The following is a 21852-nucleotide window of genomic DNA, read 5'->3' as shown; positions in this document are numbered from 1 at the left end:
GAAAATATAGAAATATAGAAAAATAGGAACTAGAAGAGAATCATTGGTGGACAAATATGTAGTATTAAACTCAATATATTAATGAGCTATTCTTGGCAGCTTCAAACAAGGGAAGCAATCTATTTAATTATGGTATTATTTGGGGGGGCTCAAAGAGAACAAAAATGAGCCTTGGAAATTACAGCCTGAAATTCCAGGGTCATTTTCATTACATCTGAAGCCACCCTCCCTGCAACAAGGCAACAGACATGTACAACCATGGGGTGTTTTCTAACCTAGGAAAAACTAGGCCATGGACATCATGATTAAGGTCTTTGGGAGACAGCTACATCATCTCTGATTTACTCAATTCCTCAAAAGAGTAAGAACGTGAATTTGTACTTTCATTATACTACAAGTAACGTGTTTCAACCGTGGCAGTGTAGAAACCTGACATACACAGAACTTCTTGTCATTGTGTTTTTCTCACAACTAGAACAAAAATATAAGAATGTGCAAGACTCTTCCTGCTCATCTTCCATCCAATGTCCCATCATTTCATCCCTTGGCTTAGACAAAGCCTCCTCCAGAGAAAGGTGAATGAGATGTAATTAATCAAGGAACTATGAACAATTGTAGCTATTTTCTCCTGGTGTCTCTGTGTCTATTAGTGACTAATTTGTGGATATCTGGAAAAGTTGTAAAATGTTAAAATACTGCTGGTACAATTGGCTGTGCTGTTCTGGCATGATTATTAAATCTTTTCCTACAGGCTGAAATAAAATATAAGTAGGCTGGAGCCATACTGGAATCTTGAGAAGTGTCCTGTTCATATTGTATTCCCCCGAGGATGCTGCCTGGGCCTGCAGAAGGTGTCATATACTTTTTAAGGCTCCAGGTATATAAGACTAACAGAAAACCAATTAAAATTTACTGGGGACCAAAAAAAGAAGAAAAAAAAAGAAAAAAAAAATCTCTGTGGGAACAGAACTAGAACTGCCTGCCTCATGACGGTCACAACAAAAGCTTGCCTCCATTTTGAAATAGAATTAATTTCACTTGCGAGTCTCTATTGTTGATGAGGCAGCCTGGTTCCTTCTTGATATTTTTGATTAATAGCTAGCCTCTCCAATGGCAAAAACCTGTAGAAAGTGTAATCTGAAACTCAGAGGGCACCAGGCTGTCCATTTGGGAACGCAACCTTCCTTCTCTCTGAATCCATAGCTCAGCTATTCAGAATTGCCGAATACTCTTGCAAGCAGGAATTCTCAGGGCTAAAAGAAAAGGAAAAGCCATGAAGGAGGCTTAGACCATGCAATTCATATAATGTATAAAAGGCAGGTAAGGGAGCTATCATTATGTTAGCAAGACCCTTGCTAGAGATGACTGCCATCACTGAATTTGCTTTGTGGAATCTCTTGCAACATCCCACTCAAATGACGTTTGGTCGTTTTGTCAGCCAGCATTTGCCAAATTGCAGAGAGAAGCCAAGGCTCTTGATTTAACATGGTGTGGACCTTCACTGATAAACGAAACAGAACTGGAAAGGGAAATTTAGGCACACAGTTCCATTATATAATAAAGCAAGTCTGAATGAGTTTCCTCAGACAAAATGATTAGCTTCCTGTTTTCTGTTATGGCAATTGTTACCCTCCCAGCAAAACCTATCTCTTGATTCAATGCAGTTATGGGAAGTGCTTTTGTTCCTCTTAGCTACAGCTCTTATTAGCTGTTCTTTTGTTAGAGGAAGGCCACAGTGTTACTCAGAGGTTTATAGTTCCCCTAATTTCTTTAACAGTTTTACTGATTTGTGGAAAGTGTCTCATTTCTAAAAAAGAAACAAACCCCTTTTATTAAACGACATACCGTGTTTCCCTGACAATACGACCTATCACGAAAACAAGCCCTAGCCTGATTTTCACGCCTGAGCATAATATAAGCTTACCCCAAAAAATAAGCCCTAGTTAAGCCCACCCACCACCTGGTTGTATGTGGTGGGGCGAGGCACATGTGTAAAAATCAAGCGAGGGCGGGGTGGGGTGGGTTGCTTACCTTAGGACTGCCGCAGCCAGGCCTCCTGTGCTCCAACACCTATCGTGCCGCTGCCTGACTTCTTCTGTCGGTGTTTGTGGCCGCTTGCGGTTGGGCACCACATTGTGCATTGCTCACGGCAGGATGTCACGTGGCATGTTGCACTGGTGCCACTGCTCATGCAATGCCCCAACACAAGCAACACTGGTACGATGAGTCACGTGGCATCGGGCTGTAGAAGTTGGGCAGTGGTGCGACAGGTGTCAGGGCCGCGAGGCCTGCCTGCGGTGGTCCTAAGGTAAGCAGGTAAGACACCCCCCCGAAAATAAATAAGACCTGGTGCTTATTTTGGGGCCCAAAAGAAAATAAGACTGGGTCTTATTTTCGGGGAAACACGGTAGCATAATAGTAGCATCTGATTAAGTTTTTATATCTAACTTGCCTACTTTTGTGCAATTTTTATATTAAAAGATGAACTCATTAGATCCACCAAAGAATAACAAAGAGATCTGCAATAAAAGAAATAGACGCAAAAACCTTTGTTTGGCAGGTCATTCTGATTTCACTTTATGTTTCTGTGGTAAAGTGTTGATCACCATTCCCCTTTGCTAAAACATTTTACTTTTTGACATATCTTTGTGTAGAAGCAAAAATGGCTAGGCTACCTTTCTCCCTGCCACCCTCAAACATGGCATAAAACAGAAAACTTGGTCTTACCTTCTTTGTTTCTACTTGTTTGATAGGTAGCAGTCCAGACAGAAGGCATATTCCCTGCCCAGCCAATGGGGGCAGATGCTAAGGAAAATATAAATGGGCTGAACTAAAAGGTCACCACCTCTTCCTCTGGACAACCAGTCACTCTTAGCCTAGCAATAAGGAGCCCAACCACCAACAGGCTCCATAGTGAACAGGTATCCTAGAACAGGTAAGTGCTGGATTACTGCCCATTAAAAAACAGAAGGAAAATTAATAGTTAAGACCAAATTTTCTTTTCTATTTGTTGCTGGGCAGTGGTCCAATCACTGGGATGATTCAAGAAGTCCATTGCTTTACCTACATACAAACGATGTCACCATTTTGCTTTAGACTCTATCCTTAGAATTATTTCATTTAGCAATAGCATTTAGACTTATATACCGCTTCACAATGCTTCACAGCCCTAAGCGGTTTACAGAGTCAGCACATTGCCCCCAACAATCTGGGTCCTCATTTTACCAACCTCGGAAGGAGAGAAGGCTGAGTCAACCTTGAGCCTGGTGAGATTCGAACTGCCAAATTGCAGTCAGCCGGCAGTCAGCAGAAGTAGCCTGCAGTACTGCACTCTAACCATTGTGCCACCGCAGCTCTTTAAACAAAGGTGTTGAATGCCTCAGTAAGAAGGCACCCAAAGAAGCTTCTCTCCTATAAGTCATTTGCAAATATCACATTATCCTATGATAGGACTTGATCTTGATCCATTGATGCTCTTCTTGTTCTCATTGAGTACTTAGGAAGTAGATAGGCAGGGTATCCCTCCATAAACCCATATACGTAATCTCTACCTTCAATGCTCATATGCTGATTTGGTAATATTAAGTTTAAATTAATCAATTTTCTTGACAAACACTAATTTGGAATGTTCCATGTTTGATTGCAGAAGTTGACTTCTTTCCATAAAAATTATTATTATTATTCCACAAAAATTAAATGTAATTATTGTCTTTTAATTTTAAATATTGAACTGAAGCCATGAAAACTGCTGGGTGTGTGTTGATTTTCCTTTTAATCAGCAACTATCTTGTACCACTACATCTTCAGCAATGCTTTAAGTTCACTGCCAAACCAAATTAATCCAGTAAGTAGTTCTCTTCCTGCTGACAGAAGCCCAAGTTGTTCCGCTAGGGATAGGAAAGTTAAGGAATTCTGAATAGCTCTAGATCTTGTATGAATTGAAGTTATAATGCCCAAGTATATTTTGAAAGTGTAAAAGGTGAAATCCAGGATTCCCAGTCTTGTAGCCTTGCACCTGCCAATGCAGTTACACTTTTATGGGGACCAACAATTTAGGAACCATCACTTCAAATTCTATAACATCAGTTAATCTCCTTTTCTTCACCAAAACAGGCATCAGTTTCAGAATCAGATGTTTTTGAATGAGGAAGTTGAATGAATGCTGATCTTCATAAAACCATTAATGTAGCAGTTTCATGTCCACAATAACTATAGAAGTGAATCTATTGAGGCTCAGCTAGTAATTCTGCTTGATCTGTTGAAACTTGCTGATATATCCATGTGCCCTAGACTTGGGCAAGAGTCTAGTAAAAGTATGGCCATTATTGATGAAATCATAATCATTACAGCAAACTTGACAAGTACCCAACATAGCTAAGCAGAAAAGCAATTGGTATTTTATAGGCTGCTTAATGCCATGTTATCTCTGAAAAAGTATGAACTTATAACAACAGAAGTTACAGATAAATTTCTGCCCCGAAGGAAGCAATTATATACAACAAAGGAAGTTAGCACAAAAATGCCAGGAAACAAACTGCAGGTTACTTTGACTTCTTCAACTTTTTCAGATATTTTTTCACATGAGGTCTTCTTAGTGACTGCTATAAAAAGATTCCAATTTTTAATTTCACACTGTTTTTTCCTGTGGTCCAGCTTACAGAACTCCAGCAAGAATAAATTAATGCCCTCTATGAGTAAGAATGTAGTACCTCAGGAACAAAGAACAAGTGCTGAGTGGAACAGGTACATTAAGCAAGTATGCTTTCTGTAGCTTAACCTTAGAAGTGTACACAAATGCTTGGAAGCCTGGGATTACCAGGATGACCTTTGGTAACAAGACAGAAAAGAGGAGAACATCCTAACAAGATTCTCTAGCGCCAAGACTCAAAAGATGAATTACAGCAAAAACTTTTGAGAATGTTGCATGAATAGTCATATGTCTCCTTCTTGTTAGCTTCAACCATCGCTCTTTCCTCTTGACACATTTCAATGGTAAACAGAGCAGAAGGATACGGGTGTAAGTAAAGCACAAACCAACAATCTTTGGGTTATTTTACAAATGAATAGTGTCCTAGAAGATCACAGCTAACTAAGCCTCCCCATTTCTCCTGCAGTAGTAGTGACTGGATCACAGAAGGAAGGGTGATGCCTCCTAGTCTAGCTCAGGGACAGTTTCTTCTCCCCATCCCCCACCCCCAGTCTGCCTCTTAATGGCCAAAGACGGAGAACATCCAATCTCTGGATCACTGCCCAGCAACAAATAGGATGAAATGTTTGCTGGGACAGGCAAGAAGAGGGCACACTCAGCTGCAAAGTAAGTAGGCTTTCTGCATCTGAAATTTTTGACATCTGTCAAGGAGATCAATTGAATTTAAGTTTAGCAACATGGTTCCACACAGTTGAGTTGATAATACCCAACAGAAGTTTTGAATGGCACGGAAGAAATTTGCTTTTAAAACAATCCACCTGGTTTAATACAAAAAAATAGGCATTAGCAGTGGTACAGTGGTTTCACTGTTTATGGCTAGAGATCTTCGAAAGAAGGATCAAATTGAAATTTGGTTGCGTAAACTCAGCTAGTCCTCAAAACTTCTTGCATTGGGTATTTTCTCAACATTCAGACACACAGACAACATAGAGATAGGTAGAAATAAAATTTGAGAAAATCATTGGAGAACGATGCTATACCATGTATACCTTGAGCCATTGCTTCTCAGTCAGGGAATCACTATAATCCACTTCCTTACGGTGACGGGAACCTCTACCAAACATCTTCTCTTCCTCCTCCTCACAGGTTAGTCTTTCTACTTCTGCATCATCTTTAATTATCCAAGAGGGCAACTCATCCTCCTCCATCAATCGTGGCTTTCGCTTAGGATTGCGGGCCTCCTCTCGCCTGCGATCCAAATCCATGCGCTGCAGAAGGAGAACAGCAATTTAAACTACATGCACTGGATTTTCTAAGCTTTATGCTCATTATAGTCATTTATGGGAAACAGATGCAAGTCTTCCTAGTTTCAACATAACAAAGTCCCTTCTATCTTAATTCAAAGGGGAATTATCAGGTATAGGAAAACCATCAATCTTAAATGTTTGGAGTTAATTTTGCAAATTACTTGGCAAACTATTAAGAGATTTTGAATAACTAAACAATACTTGAATTTTTTAGTGAAGAGTAAAGTCTATAATACTCAGTTTCAACATTCAGATACAATGGAGTAAAATGTTCATCACTACCAAGCAACATGCCAGAATATGGTGATATTTAAAATCAATCAATCAATCCTTGCCTTAGAGTGAGATTATCTTTTTTTCATAAAATGGAAAAACCTTTCAGCTTTCCATCTTTATACTTTATTCCACTTGTTATTTTATTCTAGACTCTAGAATACAACAATATCGGAAACAGAATGCAATGACCCACTGGTGCTTTCCATCTAGCCCCCACTTTGAAGTTCACTATCAGGCTGGGAAAGGCTGCTTTAGATAGTCAAAATGTAAGTAAATCAAAACTATGGACAACAAACTGGCTCTTCATTAAAAAAAAAAGTGGTTCCTGAGATCTAAGGAAGATGGACTTGTCACCAAAATGAATAAGATTTTTTTTCCAGGTTTCTTGGTTTGATAGATTTCTGAAACATGAAACATTATTTCAAATATATTCCAAAAGTTTTTTTTAAAGAAACAGATTTATAGTTATGTAAAAATGCATGATTTAAAAGCAGGTACACTTTTTTCAAGAATGCAGAAAACTGTATTGGTCTCAAATTAATACTGGTATATTGATATACATACAATTTCAATATACTACAATACACATTGTTTTTTGGATGTAAGCTGCCCGGTCCGGCTAGTATTTTCTTCTCCATGTAATAAATAGATGAGACTGGAGATGAAGACTCCTGCTTGCCTATGTCCCTCATCACTTCCTGTATAAATAGTTAGGCAAGTAGTTGATGTTGGCTCATCTCAGTAAGTACAACAAGAGTAAATCTGGTTGTTCTTGGATAAGGCGACCAGAGTCTCAGGAATACAAGTTAGACTGGGAAATCAAAGCAGAAGAAGGTAGGGGACACTCACTTTTGGCATCAATGCTCCATTTTCCCAATAAGGATGTGCCCATAAGCCGCTTGGAGTCAAGTTTGACTCAAAACAAACTTCACTTTCCTCCAGCACTGAAGACAGGGGACTGCTGATTTCCCTCCTTTTCCAACTTCCTTTCTATACTTGGAAGGAGGAGGACTTAAAACTATTGGACAAGGTGGGACAGAAATGGATGAGAGAAGAGGGCATTTTCCTTAGGAAGGTAAACTGCAACCTGGAAGGATTTGGAGGTAGCCTAAAGTGAAACAGCTGTAGAGTGTTATTTGTCCCAATTCCATAACAAGTCCTAAGTATTTATATGAAATATACATGCTGGGACAGGATTTTGCTTTGGGGTTTTGCTTGTTCTCGCTTGCTCTTTCATTTTTTGAGTGGACATTTTTTAATCAATAACCACAATCTTCTCCTCCCCAATAACATGAGGCCTCCCTTGGTTCTCAAAATAACCTTAAAGCAGCACAGAGAGTCAACAAGCTTCTTGGGTGTGTGCATATGAAGGAACCCTGATACTTATATTGAACTAGGTGATACTGGGTTAATGCCCTTGAACTATTTTTCTCAAGTATTGTGAAATCCAAAGGATCTACAAAAGTCTCTTAAACAGGTGTTTCTTCTCTCTTTGCACATATGTACAACCTGCCTTCCTCTGACACGAGTGTTATCTCCTACTGACTTCCTAAACAAAATTTAGCTAACTTAATGTATCTGAAGTAATAGGCTGAACTTAGAAGAATAAAGCTGGCCTCTATGAAATACAACAAGCAAAATAGCCACTCTCACCATAAAAAGATCAAACTCCTCCTCATGACGGGCAATCATCTGGTTAACTGTTTCATCATCTGGAACTTCATCTTCTTCCTGAAAGATTTCAAAGTTTCCCCCATTTAATTCTTCCATGGCAGTCCATGTGCTCGGAGTTTTATACTGATTGTTTTACCATCTCAAGTTTGATTTGGCAACTTGTGTGAAAATATATCTGGTGGTCTCAGTGGACAGTAGCCACGTGGCAGACGCTCCCCATTGGTGTTGGCAATTTTGCTGACAGTCTTAAAACAGTGAGGACTAAGGGACTGGACGGGCGCGGCAACTGAATTACCCCTCTCACCTTTAAAGGTGGCTCCTCCGAGTCGGAGTTGAGGCACAGGGTTGAGGCAGTGTGGGGAAAGCTTGCGCTGCCACTGCCGCTGCCCGTGCTGTATCTGGTCTGTGGATAGATAGAGGACTTCAGTCTCCAGGGCTGTCAACCCAGCACCTTTCACTGACACTCAAATTCACTTCCTAGGGTGACAAGGGTTCATGCCACTTCCTTCCAGCCCACAGTCCCTTGGCCTCAGGTTTACAGAGAACAAGAATCGAGGCAACACATTCCTCAGTCACGCATGAGAAAAGGAGAAAGCCACTCCCCGTCGCCCCTTACCTCATCTTGCTCCTCATGCTCTAAGATAGCCTGTAGGAAAGCTCGCCTTTCATGGCTGGAAGACTTCTGGTCAAACATTCCAGCCTGGATCACCTTCTGATCAACATTCAGCTTATACTTGGCTGCAGCAAGTATCTTCTCTTCCACGCTGTTCACAGTGCACAGGCGCAGCACTCGCACTTCATTTTGCTGCCCAATGCGATGTGCTCGATCCTGTGCCTGCAGGTCCTAGAGTGGTAGACAAAAGCCTTCCTCACTGTTCAACAACTACACTCAGCTTTCTTTCAGTTACACCCTAAAGACAGAAGAGGCGATGTTGTACCAGCAGAGGGGCCCAAGACCGGATAGCTCTCCCTTTTTATAAAAGCAGCATTCACGCCTTCCAATAGACTCAAGACCAAAACATGCATCTGGAGACCCATTTCTAATCCCATAGATCAGAGGAAATGCTTCTGTTTAACTCTCTGCTCTTTAGGTCTCTGGCTGACCTGTGAATTGGCGGTTTGTCCCAACCTACCAACTGAAGACTAATGCCATTGTTCAGGGTTATCCAATGTTTAGAGGACAGCAGCAATATCAAGGGATGCTCTTGGTCTCTAAATCTTTATTGATGTAATAATCCTTATTATACTTGTTTGCTCACTTGTTTATTTGTTTGTATTTCATACTTTTTACCATCCATCTCCCACATAGATATTATTTTAATTGATAAGTATTTCTTGGTTTCACACACCACTCCTTTGATTTGGCACATGGGTACAATTTTGGTTTTAATTAGCAATTAAATGTTCCTCTTTAACTTTGCTTCAAGATAGTTAAGGCTATGCCCTGAAGACTAGACCAGACTAAGACCAGACTAGGATGAGAGTGTATACTATCAACTCCTAAAGAGATCTATTATCAGAAGAGATTTTTTTTTCTTTTTCTCCTAAGGGCACAGAGCAACTATTTATGACAATATTTTAAAACGGTAATCACCCATTTTGCCGGAATTCTCATTATAGATAGCAGGCAGAAAGGAAATGCCAAAGATTCAGATATGATTGAAACTACAAACTTCAATAAAAATGCCTTATATTTATAATCCACAATTCTTGATGAAATATAAAAAAAGTCCTTTCTTTTGCATTAGTTACCATATATGCAGCATTACAAACTTTAATTTCACCATTAAAGGTTAATGCTCTACTTATTAATATTTTTCCCTTGAAACATAGTAAAAACACTTTTGCTACCTGGTGAGGATTCCAGTCACTGTCAAAAATAATCACAGTATCAGCAGACTGCAGATTCAGTCCCAAACCCCCTGCTCGGGTGCTCAGAAGAAAAATGAAATATTCAGAGCCTGGCTCGTTGAAAGTTTTCAGCAGCATGCCACGATCTTCAGCTTTAGTGGTCCCTTTAAAAGCCCAGAAAAGAAAGGGTTTCCCCTAGTGCTACAATATTTTACTTCAGGATAAAAGCTATTACAAAAATTCCCAAACTCAGAAGATGACATAGAGAAAAAACAAATTTCAACAAAAGTTGACAAAAGTGACATTTTAGAATTATTACTTATGGAGAAGTTACATAACAATTGAAGAATTCAATTCTTAACAACATTAGGGAATTTACAAGGATAAATCAGATGGTTTGGATTGGCAGACATTGTTTGGACAGAATCACCAAGATAACACATGGAAATTGCATTTTGTTAACTACTTTATAACTTGCTTCCTTTCACTTCTGAACTTTGCAACAAGTGGAGAATAAGCTAAAACTGAACACTCAAGAGAAGCTGCAGTTAACTGATACCAGGTATTTTCCTTTATGCCATTCCCAAAATTATTGGGACAGGCCTATAATTTCCTTAATTAACATCTAAACCTTCATTCAATATGAGCAGCCTCAGCCAGTAATGACCACATGATACAGATGAATCTCTCAGAGTAGTGTGGCTGTTAATTATAGTCTTAAGTGGGCAACAAAAAAGAAGAACATATTTTTTAAAATAAAAACATTTATTCTTTCCTAAGCTTTTCTTGATAGTCAGTTCAGTATAACCTAACCATAATTTTTGAGCAATGTTGGGACTTTAATCATAAACTTTAGCAGATTATGCCACCGGGCCACATACCCTAGACTGCACATACTTCAAACTATATGGCATCCATTCATAATTACTCTATAAACTCCTCTTTTCTTTCCTCCTCACGAAGTGTTATGGGGAGAGGGAAAAAGCTCAGTATCCACTTTGATTTCTTTCTTTACAGAAGGGCAAATTAATGCTGGATTAAAGAACAAAAACTTAATCGAGAGTGGAAAAAGAAAAATTAAAAAGAGAGAAAGAATTTTTGCCTTGGCTAAATAGGACTAATCTATTGGAACTAGACCACAAATATGTCACTGTAGATTATACTTACCAAAATATCAATCAATCAATCAATCAATCAATCAATGCTATTTTAGGATCAGAAAGAGATTCAAAATATCTCTTATCCAAAAGAGATTTGTAATTCCATGAAAGAATTAACAAAGTAGTTATTGGAAAAATGATTGTACATTACATAGTGGTTTGAGACTCAAAATGGCAAGTTGGAAACAGAAAAGTTAGTCAAATGAAGGAACCTGATGGACCCCTGAAGAAATGGAAAGAACAATTTGTATTTCTTTTAATAAATGCATCCTTCAAACACCACAACTACCACTAATCAGGTATGCCTTAATACAATTGTCATTTATGTGGAAAGGAAATAGTTTTCAAAATATTGTCAACTGCTGTAAGTGTGAGCTCCATATTTCAATTTTTTTTTAAATATGGGAAAATTATCACAGAATCAGAGATTTGGAAGGGACCTTGGAGATCTTCTAGTCCAACCTCCTGCCTATGCAGGACAAATGGCTGTCCCACCTTTGTTTGAAAATCTCCCATGATGAAGCACTCACAACTTTAAGAATCAGGCTGTTACATTGCTCAATAGCGCCCACAATTAGAAAATTTCTCCTCAGTTCAAGTTTGGATCTTTCACTCCAAACTTCCACCAGTTGGTGGATCATAGTTCCTAATTTCTAAATCTCAGATATTACAAACTGTCAGGTTTGCCTTCTTCGGCTTGGTGCCTCGCTGGCATCCTGCCATCATGGGGAGGGGGAAGCACAGAACCAACTTGTGCCAGCACTCAAGGCCGTGCACTCTTGGATGGAACATGGACTGCCCCAAGAATTTCAGTGTTTCTCAAAACACCTATGAAGTTCTTCATTGGCTGAAGACAAACTGGTAATGAGGGAGGACGGGGATGGGGTGGGGGAATGTTTAGCTTTTTATGCAGGAAACAGTTCTAGCCGGACTTTACTGCAGCCAGCAACCTTCAGTAAAAGAACTTATCACTTCACTAAAGTGGATTGTTCATAAGGGCCCTGACTGGGGCAGGTCTGACACATACTTTCAATGGCTTATACCAGCACTGAAGGAAATTTCTCTTTGCCCATATTGAAAGAGAATGAGCCATTTTTACTTTTAAAAAGCAGCTCCACACTCACATTGGAAGGACAATGGTTTTTTTTTATGTGCTTTAAAATATATTGCCAGGAGAGGTCTTGTGGGGCAAAGGTATGGAAACAACTAAATCCCTTTTAAAGGCTTTACACCTTAAGAGAGCAGTTCTAAGCAGCTTGCATGTACTGACACTGTGAAGAACCACCCAGCTTGATTCCACCCATACTAAGTGGTATAGCCACCACGTCACTCGTTTTCCCCTGCAGAGACATTCTGCTCTTCAAAGAAATGACCCAGACCCTAGGCCTGAGAAAAAGCTTGTGCAAAAAGAACATGAAAAAGAATGGCTGCATTCTTAGTGTGTGACCACTGCCAACACGGTGGCTTAACATGGCAACTTGCACCTACAGTACATATGTAGAATGGTATGCACAAGGAACACTTATTTATCTTTGATGCAGGAAAATTATATTCCACTTTTTTTATATGCAGCTCAAAACTTCACAACTTAGGTGACTCTTCAAAAAACTCTGTAGCCAAGTCAAATTGGTACTTCCCAATCCAAAATCTGCACAGCATGTAAGTCTACTGACAAACTTACCATCTAGCCTGAGGTATTTGAATCCACGGTAGGCAAAATAATCTTCCATTATGGTCATGAGAGAGGTCATCTGACAGAAGAGCAGTACCTTGTGGTTGGTAGCTCGCAACTTGGGAAGAATGCGATCTAGAAGCTCAAATTTCCCAGAAGCTCGATAGAGATCAAGACTAGGTTATGCATGAGAAAGAGAAAAAAGGAAGATTTTTCTCCCCACCAGAACAACCAGTTTCACATGTTTTAACTGCAGGATTCCCCTTCCATATTAAACCTTTACAGAACAATCTCTCTTTTAATATTTAGACCACAAAAGTCCTATTTTCCTAAGTTTGAAAAACTAGGACACTCTAGTTGCTCTTATGAAAGTAGCTATTCTCCATTATAGCTATTGGGTTACAAGAGTTGGAACTGGAACTTCCATTGCTAAAGGGGGGGGGGGGTAATAAAACACAATGTCATGTGATCATATTGCTTAGCAACAACAATCTCAACAGTCTTGGTTGATGCTGTAACCCCAAGATGTGCAGGTTGTTAAGTGGCAAGTGGAAGGAATCATAGGTAAGCAAATCAGGGATGCTCCAAGGGAGTGAGGGAGGCCAGGAGAGACTCTCGGAGGGCTGATACAGGCTAGATGTAATTTGAGGGAGGCCGGGGAGAGAGCTTGAGAGCTCTGGCACATGCTGTGCCCAAGTGCAAGAAAAGCGGGGGATGGATGATGTGGTACTGCATGAGCATAGGAAGGTCTTGGGGATAGATGGTACAGTGGGGCACGAGCACAGGAAGAATGGGGGATGGACAGTACAATGGGGTGCAAGTTCAGGAAGACAAAGGGGAGTTGTGACCTTCCCTGCCAGGCTTTCCCAATGACCCTTTGTGGAGAGCCAGCAGGGAAGGTCACAAATGGCAATCACATGACTGCCACCTCGCTTTTATGATGGCCAATCACCATAAATGCGAGCTGGTTGCCAAGCACCCAGATTGCAAGTGTGTGACTGCAGGGCTCTGGAGTGGCTGGAGCTTTGAGGACTGGTCATAGGTACTGTACCACTTGTTCAGCACCATTGCAATTATGAATGGTGGTCAGTAAGTGAAACTACCTGCACAGATCTTAAATTAAGTAAACCCAGATAAGCTTTTAAGGAAGGCCCAGACCTTAAAAAGCATCACTCCCGAAACATTAATCTGTATGATGAGAAATTGTCCTAGTGCTAGGATTGTCCATCAAAAACAGATAGGAGATGCCTCTGGGCTTTAAGAAGCCAAGCATGAAGTCATTATTGGTTCAGACTGTTGATAAAACAAACCACATAGCCCAAAAATTTTGAAGTATGCATCTTACCCTTGCACAATGCCTCCAGTGAAGCCTAAATGCTCAGAAAAGGACTCCTGTAACAAAATGAATGGAAATCAACATAAATATGAAGAAATGATGCCAAATATAACAAAAGAGGATTTTCTCCCCTTCAAAAGGCATTTTGATAGTTAATAGTCTGGGAGACTTGTACTGCACATCTTAGGCCAATAACTAAGACACATCTTTGTCGTAACTAAGACAAAGTGATATCCATACATATCACTTTGGACAACATTCTTTTTTAACATTTAAATTAATACAATTAAACAGTTTTTCAAATAAACAATGTTTCAATTATAGTTAAAATTATTTTCAAAGCAGCTGGAGATTTTTCCTTGTTTATTTCATGAATGCAAACTTAGGGGTTTATAATGTTGCAAAGTTCTTCTCAATCAGCCTTCCCCTACTGGCTGCTCTCCCAAAAAACTATTGAAGTCCAACATATTTTGAGGCTTTAAATGGCATACATACAATGCTATATTGAGAAACCAAATGTTAACTCGTGAGCTTCTCTAATTTTGAAATAAACCTGGAGGAAGGAGGGAAAGTCATGAATTATGACATTCTGAAAAGCTTCAGCCAATAAAACAAACTGAAGATTTCTCTTCTTCCTTGCTGAACTCCATACATATCACTTTGGACAACAGAGTACAAGGTCTACATTTTTGATGCCAGGGTGAGGAGGAAAAGGATAGACAACTGCTACAAAATATTCCTTGAGAGCTATTTGCTTCAGGAACAAAAATAATAAAACATATATAACTGTGTATCACTCTTAGATTCCCATGCCAGTTGGCAGAGCCAGGTCTTCATGCTCTTCCAGAAGACTGGAGGGCCAGCCTCACCTCTGGGGGCAAGATGTTCCATAGGGTGAGAGCAACAGCAGAGGTTCTCTTCTCAGACCTCGCCAGTTGAAATTCTTTAAGCAACAGGGTCTGTAATATGCCCTCCCTGCCAGACCAGGTGGAATGAGTCAATGTAATAGGGACAAGACAGTTCCTAGGTAGCCTGACCCCATGCCACAAAGGGCTTTAATGATGATAACCAACATCTTGAATTGAACCCAGAGGCAAACTGACACCCAATGTCGTTCACGCACCAAAGGTGTTACATGCACAACCCTTGGGATGCTCAAAACTGTTTGAGTGGCAACATTCTGCACCAGCCAGCTGCAGCTTCCAGATACTCTTCAAGGTAGCTTCATGTAGTACATACTGGAGCACATTGCAGTAGTCCATAAAGGAGATGACCAGGACATGCGTGTTTGAAAGAAGAGGTTTTTGATCCAGGAAAGAGCACAATTGGTGCACAACATGAAATTGAGCAAAAGCCCTCCTAGCAACAACTGCCACCTACTACTTGAGGACTCCCCAGATTATGAGCTGGGTCCATCTGGGAAATGGTTAAATAGAAATGGTAGTAAATTATCCACACACGCTCCCATTAACTCCGCTTTCAACACATTTGCTCCAGCACATTTCTCTTTGCTAGTCTCCTCTTTAACAATGCCACATTTTTACCTCTATATGCTGAAACATATATGGATGGTTGCAAATCTTCCGCAGCTGCATAATAGTGTTCATGAGCGTTTTTGTACCACCTTTGCCCTACAAGAAAGTGTGAAAAATATTGAAGAAGGCAAACTATTTGTAGCATACCTACATTGCCCAGGGGCCTGTTTCTTCCACACTGTTCAAACCATAGAGCAAATGTTGGATAGTTACAGCTATATGAGTAGGACACCAGATATGGGACTTTTAATGTATTAAGCTTCATTTCCCCAGTTTTTTGCTTTTAGTTTAGTCTTGTTTTGCTATTATTTAGGGCGGCTTAAGTTCTCATCACATAAAGTATTTGAGGAAGGTGTAAAAACGTATATTTATTTATATTAAGGTCCACAAATTTCTTCTAAGAATCTTTTGTTGTATTGCACTCTCTATCCAGCAACATCATTTGAAACCGACTTCATGGAAGATCTCAAAGAATGAATGCTACAGCAGGGAATCCAACCACTTGGATACAGCTTGAAATTTGGGGTCAAATGAATGTTTTGACCATTGTGCTTTAAAATACTGTTATGATCAGAAATACAATACAATGATGTGTACAACAATGGAGTGCTATTACTAATCCAAATATTTGGTTGCATTTGACTATGCCTCATTCTGGCTAGCTACGGAACACTCCACATATTCGAAACTTAAACCTCCCATCCTGGCTCCATTTCCTATCTGCTGCCCCTTTCCAGGTTGGGATCACAAGCCTATTTATCTAATGTGGAGTCCTGCTGTGAACTAACTGAAGCAGCTATTATGTCCTGTCCTGAGCTCCAAAAAAGAAGTAATCTGACTGGTTAGGGATGCTGAAAGTTGTAGTCCAGCTCAGGGATGTAATAAATCAGTTCAATAAAAGAATGGCCACCCTTTTTTTCCACGATAAGTATAAAAAAGCTGCTCTCCAAACCTTTTTGTCTTTCTCAGATCCATCTGTAAGCAGCACACCCTTTGCTTGCATGTGCCTATAAAGCACTCTTTGTAATGCAGACATATCACACTTAATAACATATTCTACCTGTTTGGAAGAGAGAAGACACATGGATTCATTAAAATGCAAATTGTTTTCATATTGCATGGAATCCAACATTATGCTGGTGGTTGACATTTACGACTTCTTTAAATTTTTGATCATATTTAAGTAGCACCTTTAAAATTTATTTGGTGAGGGATGCAGCTTTGTTGTAGACGAGTATTGTGGATTAAATCTCCATAGTTTTTAGACAGAGTTGAAAATGTACACTGGATCAATGGCTTTGTACATGGCATATCTGTATATCAATAATATTTTCATTTTATTTTGTTTCCGGTCTGAGTAGATGTGGAAAATAGGATCCTGGTGTCAAGGTGACAATTTGTAAAGATTTTGTCAGGAAAGCCAATTAATTATGCATTCAGTCAGGACAAGCATCTTTTTCAACCTTAAATGCCATATTCCTTAAGGCCACCTTTGTGGATGCTGCAAGTTAATAGTGGATAGAGTAAAAGAAAAAGTGAAATAGGAGATCTATGCTCATTTCTTAAAAATACTCATAAAGATATACATGTATACTCACATGAATACTCATTCTTAATGCCATAATTAGGCTTCAACATTATCTTTTCAAGTATCTTCTAGAGTAGAACATAGGGTTTAAGAAAAGGAAAATTAACTTTTCTGTCTCTAGCTTCTCTCTCTAATTCTGACATCCTTTCCCTTGTGCAATATTGAGTGATAGAGGTTTCCAGAGGGGGAGACGACCTAACTACATGCAAAGAAGGCAGGGAGAAGAGAGAAGCAGCTGAATTAGGAGATCATACTCTACATCAGCAGTCGCCAACCGGCGGGCTGTGGCCCACTGGTGGGCCATGAGAAAATTTTGGTGGGCCGCAGAGAAATCTCACCCCCAGAGCACCACCCCAAAGCAATTAATTCAGGCTGCGCAGAAACACAAGGCTGCTCAGCCCAAATGGCCCGCGGGAACCCACCCTGCCCACTCACTCCTTACTCAGCAAACTTGTCTGCTAAGTTGCTATTTTTCCTTTTTCCGACCATCATCTGTTCTGCTGTGCCGGGAGATTTAGATTAGCTAGGAAGCAGGAAATGGTTGGATTTCTTGCTTTCTAGCTAAGCACAGCCGAACCTCCCTTAGGACTGAAGGTTTGCTTGCAAGCAAATTCAGTGCAGACTCACGGCAAGCAAATTTGAGAGACTGAGCTAGCCGATAGCAGATAGATAGATCACTGAATGATTCTGTGAGCAACTCAATCTGCCTGCTTTGCCTGATTTTGGATAAAAGTTGCTCTTTTTTAAAATAAAAAATTCAATATTTACATGCATGGTGTGTTGTGAGTTAATTTTGTGAGTTTGCTTGCTAGCAGATTTTATGAGTTTGTTTGCAAGCAAATTTTATGTGACAGACTGAGCTAGCCAATGGCAGATAGATTTCTGAATGAATCTGTGAATCTGTGAGCAACTCAATCTGCCTGCCTGCTTTGCCTGATTTTGGGTAAAAGTTGCTCTTTTTTATAAAAAAAATCAATATTTATATCAATATTTATAATATTTACATACAAACCATGCCCAGCCAGTCACATGACCACCAAGCCATACCCACAAATTAGGCCATGCCCACAGAACCAGTTAGTGGTCTCTGGGATCTAAAATTATGAGTTTGGTGATCCCTGAGGTCCAAAAGGTTGGCAACCCCTGCTCTAGATGACAAGCCCCGTGGATATTTGGCAATAGAACAGAGGCACCCACCACTGCAATAAATAATAAATATAAATTCAACAAAAACTTTATGAATAGTTTTGAAATCAGTTGAGGTAAAGTAGAATATTAAAATATTTTAAACATTAATATATTGTTGTTAGTGGACTCCTAGACAAATGTGGGAGAGGACGTTTCTGAGTTGATTCTGATCCAAGGCAGGCAAAAAAAAAAAAACCTTGAGAAGATTTGAGGTGCATTCATTTTGAGACACTTTAGTTACTTTTTCCTCTGGACAGTGTAATTTATTCAGATTAATTTCTTGCAGCTGTGCAAGCAGCAGTAGACACCATTTTCATAATAATCACAATGGACCATAATAGTAGCTGGTCAACCCAAGTCCACTTGATTTGATCATCTTTGCAGGCATTTCTAAAATGAGATTCCATACAAGGTCAAAAACCCATAGTTGCCAATTCATTTGGAGGATCTGTTAAGAACCATTCTGTTGGATTCCTGCTATTTTATTTTTAAATAGCATGACAAATGGATTGCAATTGTCAGACCAATAAAATTATTAACTTGAACATTGAAAAAACAGTGTTTTCCCCAAACATTTAACAAGAACTACAGAATCATACAAAATTTTCTGATTGGAAATTCCTCTAATATCACTAAAAGATGATATTTCATGTTTGGAGGATCAAAACTATTCAAAGAAGATACCAAACTTTCAGATTTGGTACAACATTACAATCTGATAATGTTGGTTATTTTCATAGGATTATGACAAAATTGACATAAAGGCAGCCCAGTTCTTGTTAAATAACGTTACAATGGGTTTCTTGATGAGAATTTACTTTTAAAAGTCATGAATTTGGGGTAAGTGGGTAGTTAGAGAGGTAAATTACAAACATATGATATTACAAACATATTTGTATTATCATAATACAAGCCCTACCTCTTTTGTATGTGTGTTGTAACACCGCATACAACCACAAACAGGGTAGTTTGTCCCATGACAACTTAATTAAGTGTGTTTTGTTATTCTGATATATAGTAATGTCCTTTAATGTCTATGGTCGAAGAGATCTGAAGTTTTTTGGGGGAATGTTGTTATAGGTATCAGCTACTTCTGACTTCTCCATCTTAAATCTCTTATCAAAATATAGATCAAATCCAAAGGGAGTCTTTCTCTACCTCTTGCAAATGTATACAGATAAAGCAGTAGAGCATTTGCTGAAAATGAGAGGTCAAACATTTATCGGCAGAGCCCTGATTCTCTTGGTGCCACTATTAACTGGGATTCTATGTAGACACTTGCCAGCAAAAAGAGGCCCAAGCTTGCTGGCAGAGAAATCAAATGCACACGAAGGGACTGCTTACCTCTGACATCCTTAGCAGCAATCTCTTTGTTTTATTTCCTCTATTTACACAAACACCAGAACCAACAATCCATCTAGCATGGCAATATTCTTCACCCTTCCAGATCCATGTCCTTCTCAGCATTGCTATTCTAAGCCTTTTTTTAATGGGCACTGAGTAGTAATGAACCATTAACTCTTCTATTAAGTCATGTGCCCTCTTGAATATTACATCCTAAGCAACCAGACACTTTTCCTGACCAACAGAATCTTTTCTAAGTAAATGAAGTGGCAGCTATCAGATTCCAAAGGGATCAACTTAAAGATAAACACTACTTTCCATGAGCCAAACAGATTCCAGAAAGAATCTGGAATAGTCTCCAATATGTATAATTACCTTTTCAGGTAGCTGTGCCTCCACTTCCTTCTTTAACCTTCTCAGTAGGAAGGGGCGCAAAACTTTGTGCAAACGACGGATAATTAGAATAGTTTCTTCCTCATTCAAATCCACCTGTATCAAAACACACACAAATTCAAGGAAACACCAATATTTAAAATACAGTATCTTTCATTAATTATATATCCACACTTATAAAAAACAAAATATTATTTCATTGTTTCCTCTTCTCTCAAAACTTAACATATTGCCTACAACAATGAATGACCAATTAATTTCACAGAGAAATTGTGTCAAACCAGATTACAACTATGGAATAATATGAATAAGAAGTGCCTAATGTACTAGCAAACAGCTCCAATTGATACAGCTAGCTTTGGTTGGCTTTACTGGGACCAGGTGGAATACAAGTATGATAAACAAATATACTCTGCCCATAATTCATTCAGCATTCTAGGTGAAACAGAAACTTGGATTTGTATCTGAGAAACTATTAAAGTCAAATATAAGGAACATTCTTTTGACTAGAATAAATCCATGTTTAACACTGAAAAAGTTATTAAAATACTTAGTTTATATAGCTGCTTTGAATAACGAGCACAACCAATATCCAATCTTGTTAACAGCAATGTTAAATTTAGATTGTGACAGGTGAGATTTGAACTCAGATAATTCAAGAACATTTCCATCTTTCAAACTTGATCCTTTAAAAGAGGGTAATCTTCTCAGGGGAAAAAAAATCAACTATCTATTTAGAAACAACACTTTAAAAAAAAGTCAACCATAAAAAATCCCAAAGTTTGGGCAATGCTATACTTTACTACTATAATCAGATTATTTGGAGTTGTGTTCAATAGATTATTATGATCCATCACAAAGAGTAAGCAAATCCTGTTCTTAAGTGGAACAGGCAACCCTGCACACGAAAGAGTGAAATGTCTGAGGCAGACTGCCATTGTTCAGACAGAACCCAGTGGCTGAAGAACAGAGTTAGATGCTTCTTTCAGCACTTACCTTTTCTCCTGTCATGGCAAATGGAGCATTAAACCACTGTTCAAATGTGCTACAACTTTTGAAGATAGTTGGAAGGAGGAAATTGAGCAGAGCCCATAATTCTGGTAGCTTATTTTGTAGTGGAGTTCCTGTCAGCAGCAAACGACGTGGGGCTACGTAGTGTGTATTCAGAACCTGGGTTAGCTTGCAATGGTGATTCTTCATCCGGTGACCTTCATCAACAATCATGTATTTCCAACGAATCTGACAATATGAGTTGGTAGCTTTAAGGATTTGCCTGAATTCCAGAATGAAAACTTCTTCCCACAGGACACATTCTCATTGTACAGACACTGACTGCCTGAGCTAGGTTGTTACTGACTTTGGCTTAAAAATGTTATTTAAGTAAACAGTATATATTCTGAGAGGAGTGAAATAGGAGTCCTCAACATGCCAGTAATTTATATATTCTGTATCACAGATGCTACCAAAAATATTAAATAATGAAAAATAAAATCTTTTTTTTTTTTTTTGCTTTTAGAAAAACTCATTTAACTCCAACTCATAAAGATTATTCATTTATTATTTGGTAGATTTTGAGACCGACAAACAACCACAGTTCCATAGCTTGCCAAAACTGAGCTTTATTTTGAGTTTTGAGATATCACATGCTCCTTGAATTTAATCATAGCCATGAAAGTTGTGAATCAGTTATTACAAACCAATCTTTGAAAATTTGTTGGAATGCTGCTAAGCTACCTGCAGAAAATCAGCAGAAGCACCTCTAACACACACATACACACATTCTACTCGCTTCCTGCCTCCTCCCACCCTCCACCCCCAAATTGGTAATTATCTAAAGTAAACAAAATAAAATCTGCTTGATCACAAACATGCCCATGTTA

At 39.1% G+C, this 21852-nt stretch overlaps 1 protein-coding gene across 9 annotated transcripts in view; it reads right to left on the bottom strand.

Annotated features, from left to right (window-relative positions):
• Positions 1-21852, bottom strand: part of SMARCA4 (SWI/SNF related BAF chromatin remodeling complex subunit ATPase 4) — a 79092-nt gene that overhangs the window by 9529 nt on the left and 47711 nt on the right. For 3 of the 9 annotated variants that reach the window (XM_026679554.2, XM_087957014.1, XM_087957015.1), the window contains exons 20-30: positions 20969-21211; positions 19955-20068; positions 16412-16519; positions 15469-15555; positions 13934-13980; positions 12598-12764; positions 9757-9920; positions 8522-8749; positions 8210-8308; positions 7885-7962; positions 5689-5916 (exon numbers count right to left, since the gene is read on the bottom strand). In XM_026679554.2, coding sequence (XP_026535339.1) covers positions 5689-5916; positions 7885-7962; positions 8210-8308; positions 8522-8749; positions 9757-9920; positions 12598-12764; positions 13934-13980; positions 15469-15555; positions 16412-16519; positions 19955-20068; positions 20969-21211 — 1563 coding nt within the window. The remainder of the gene's footprint in view (positions 1-5688; positions 5917-7884; positions 7963-8209; positions 8309-8521; positions 8750-9756; positions 9921-12597; positions 12765-13933; positions 13981-15468; positions 15556-16411; positions 16520-19954; positions 20069-20968; positions 21212-21852) is intronic. The other 6 variants (XM_026679555.2, XM_087957016.1, XM_087957017.1 and 3 more) reach the window with 3 other exon arrangements.

The sequence above is a fragment of the Notechis scutatus genome, chromosome 2, assembly GCF_049901735.1.
Source record: "Notechis scutatus isolate UNSWTSFEM ecotype Mainland chromosome 2, rNotScu1.2, whole genome shotgun sequence".
Lineage (NCBI taxonomy): Eukaryota > Metazoa > Chordata > Lepidosauria > Squamata > Elapidae > Notechis > Notechis scutatus.
This window is presented reverse-complemented; position numbering and strand designations above follow the sequence as displayed.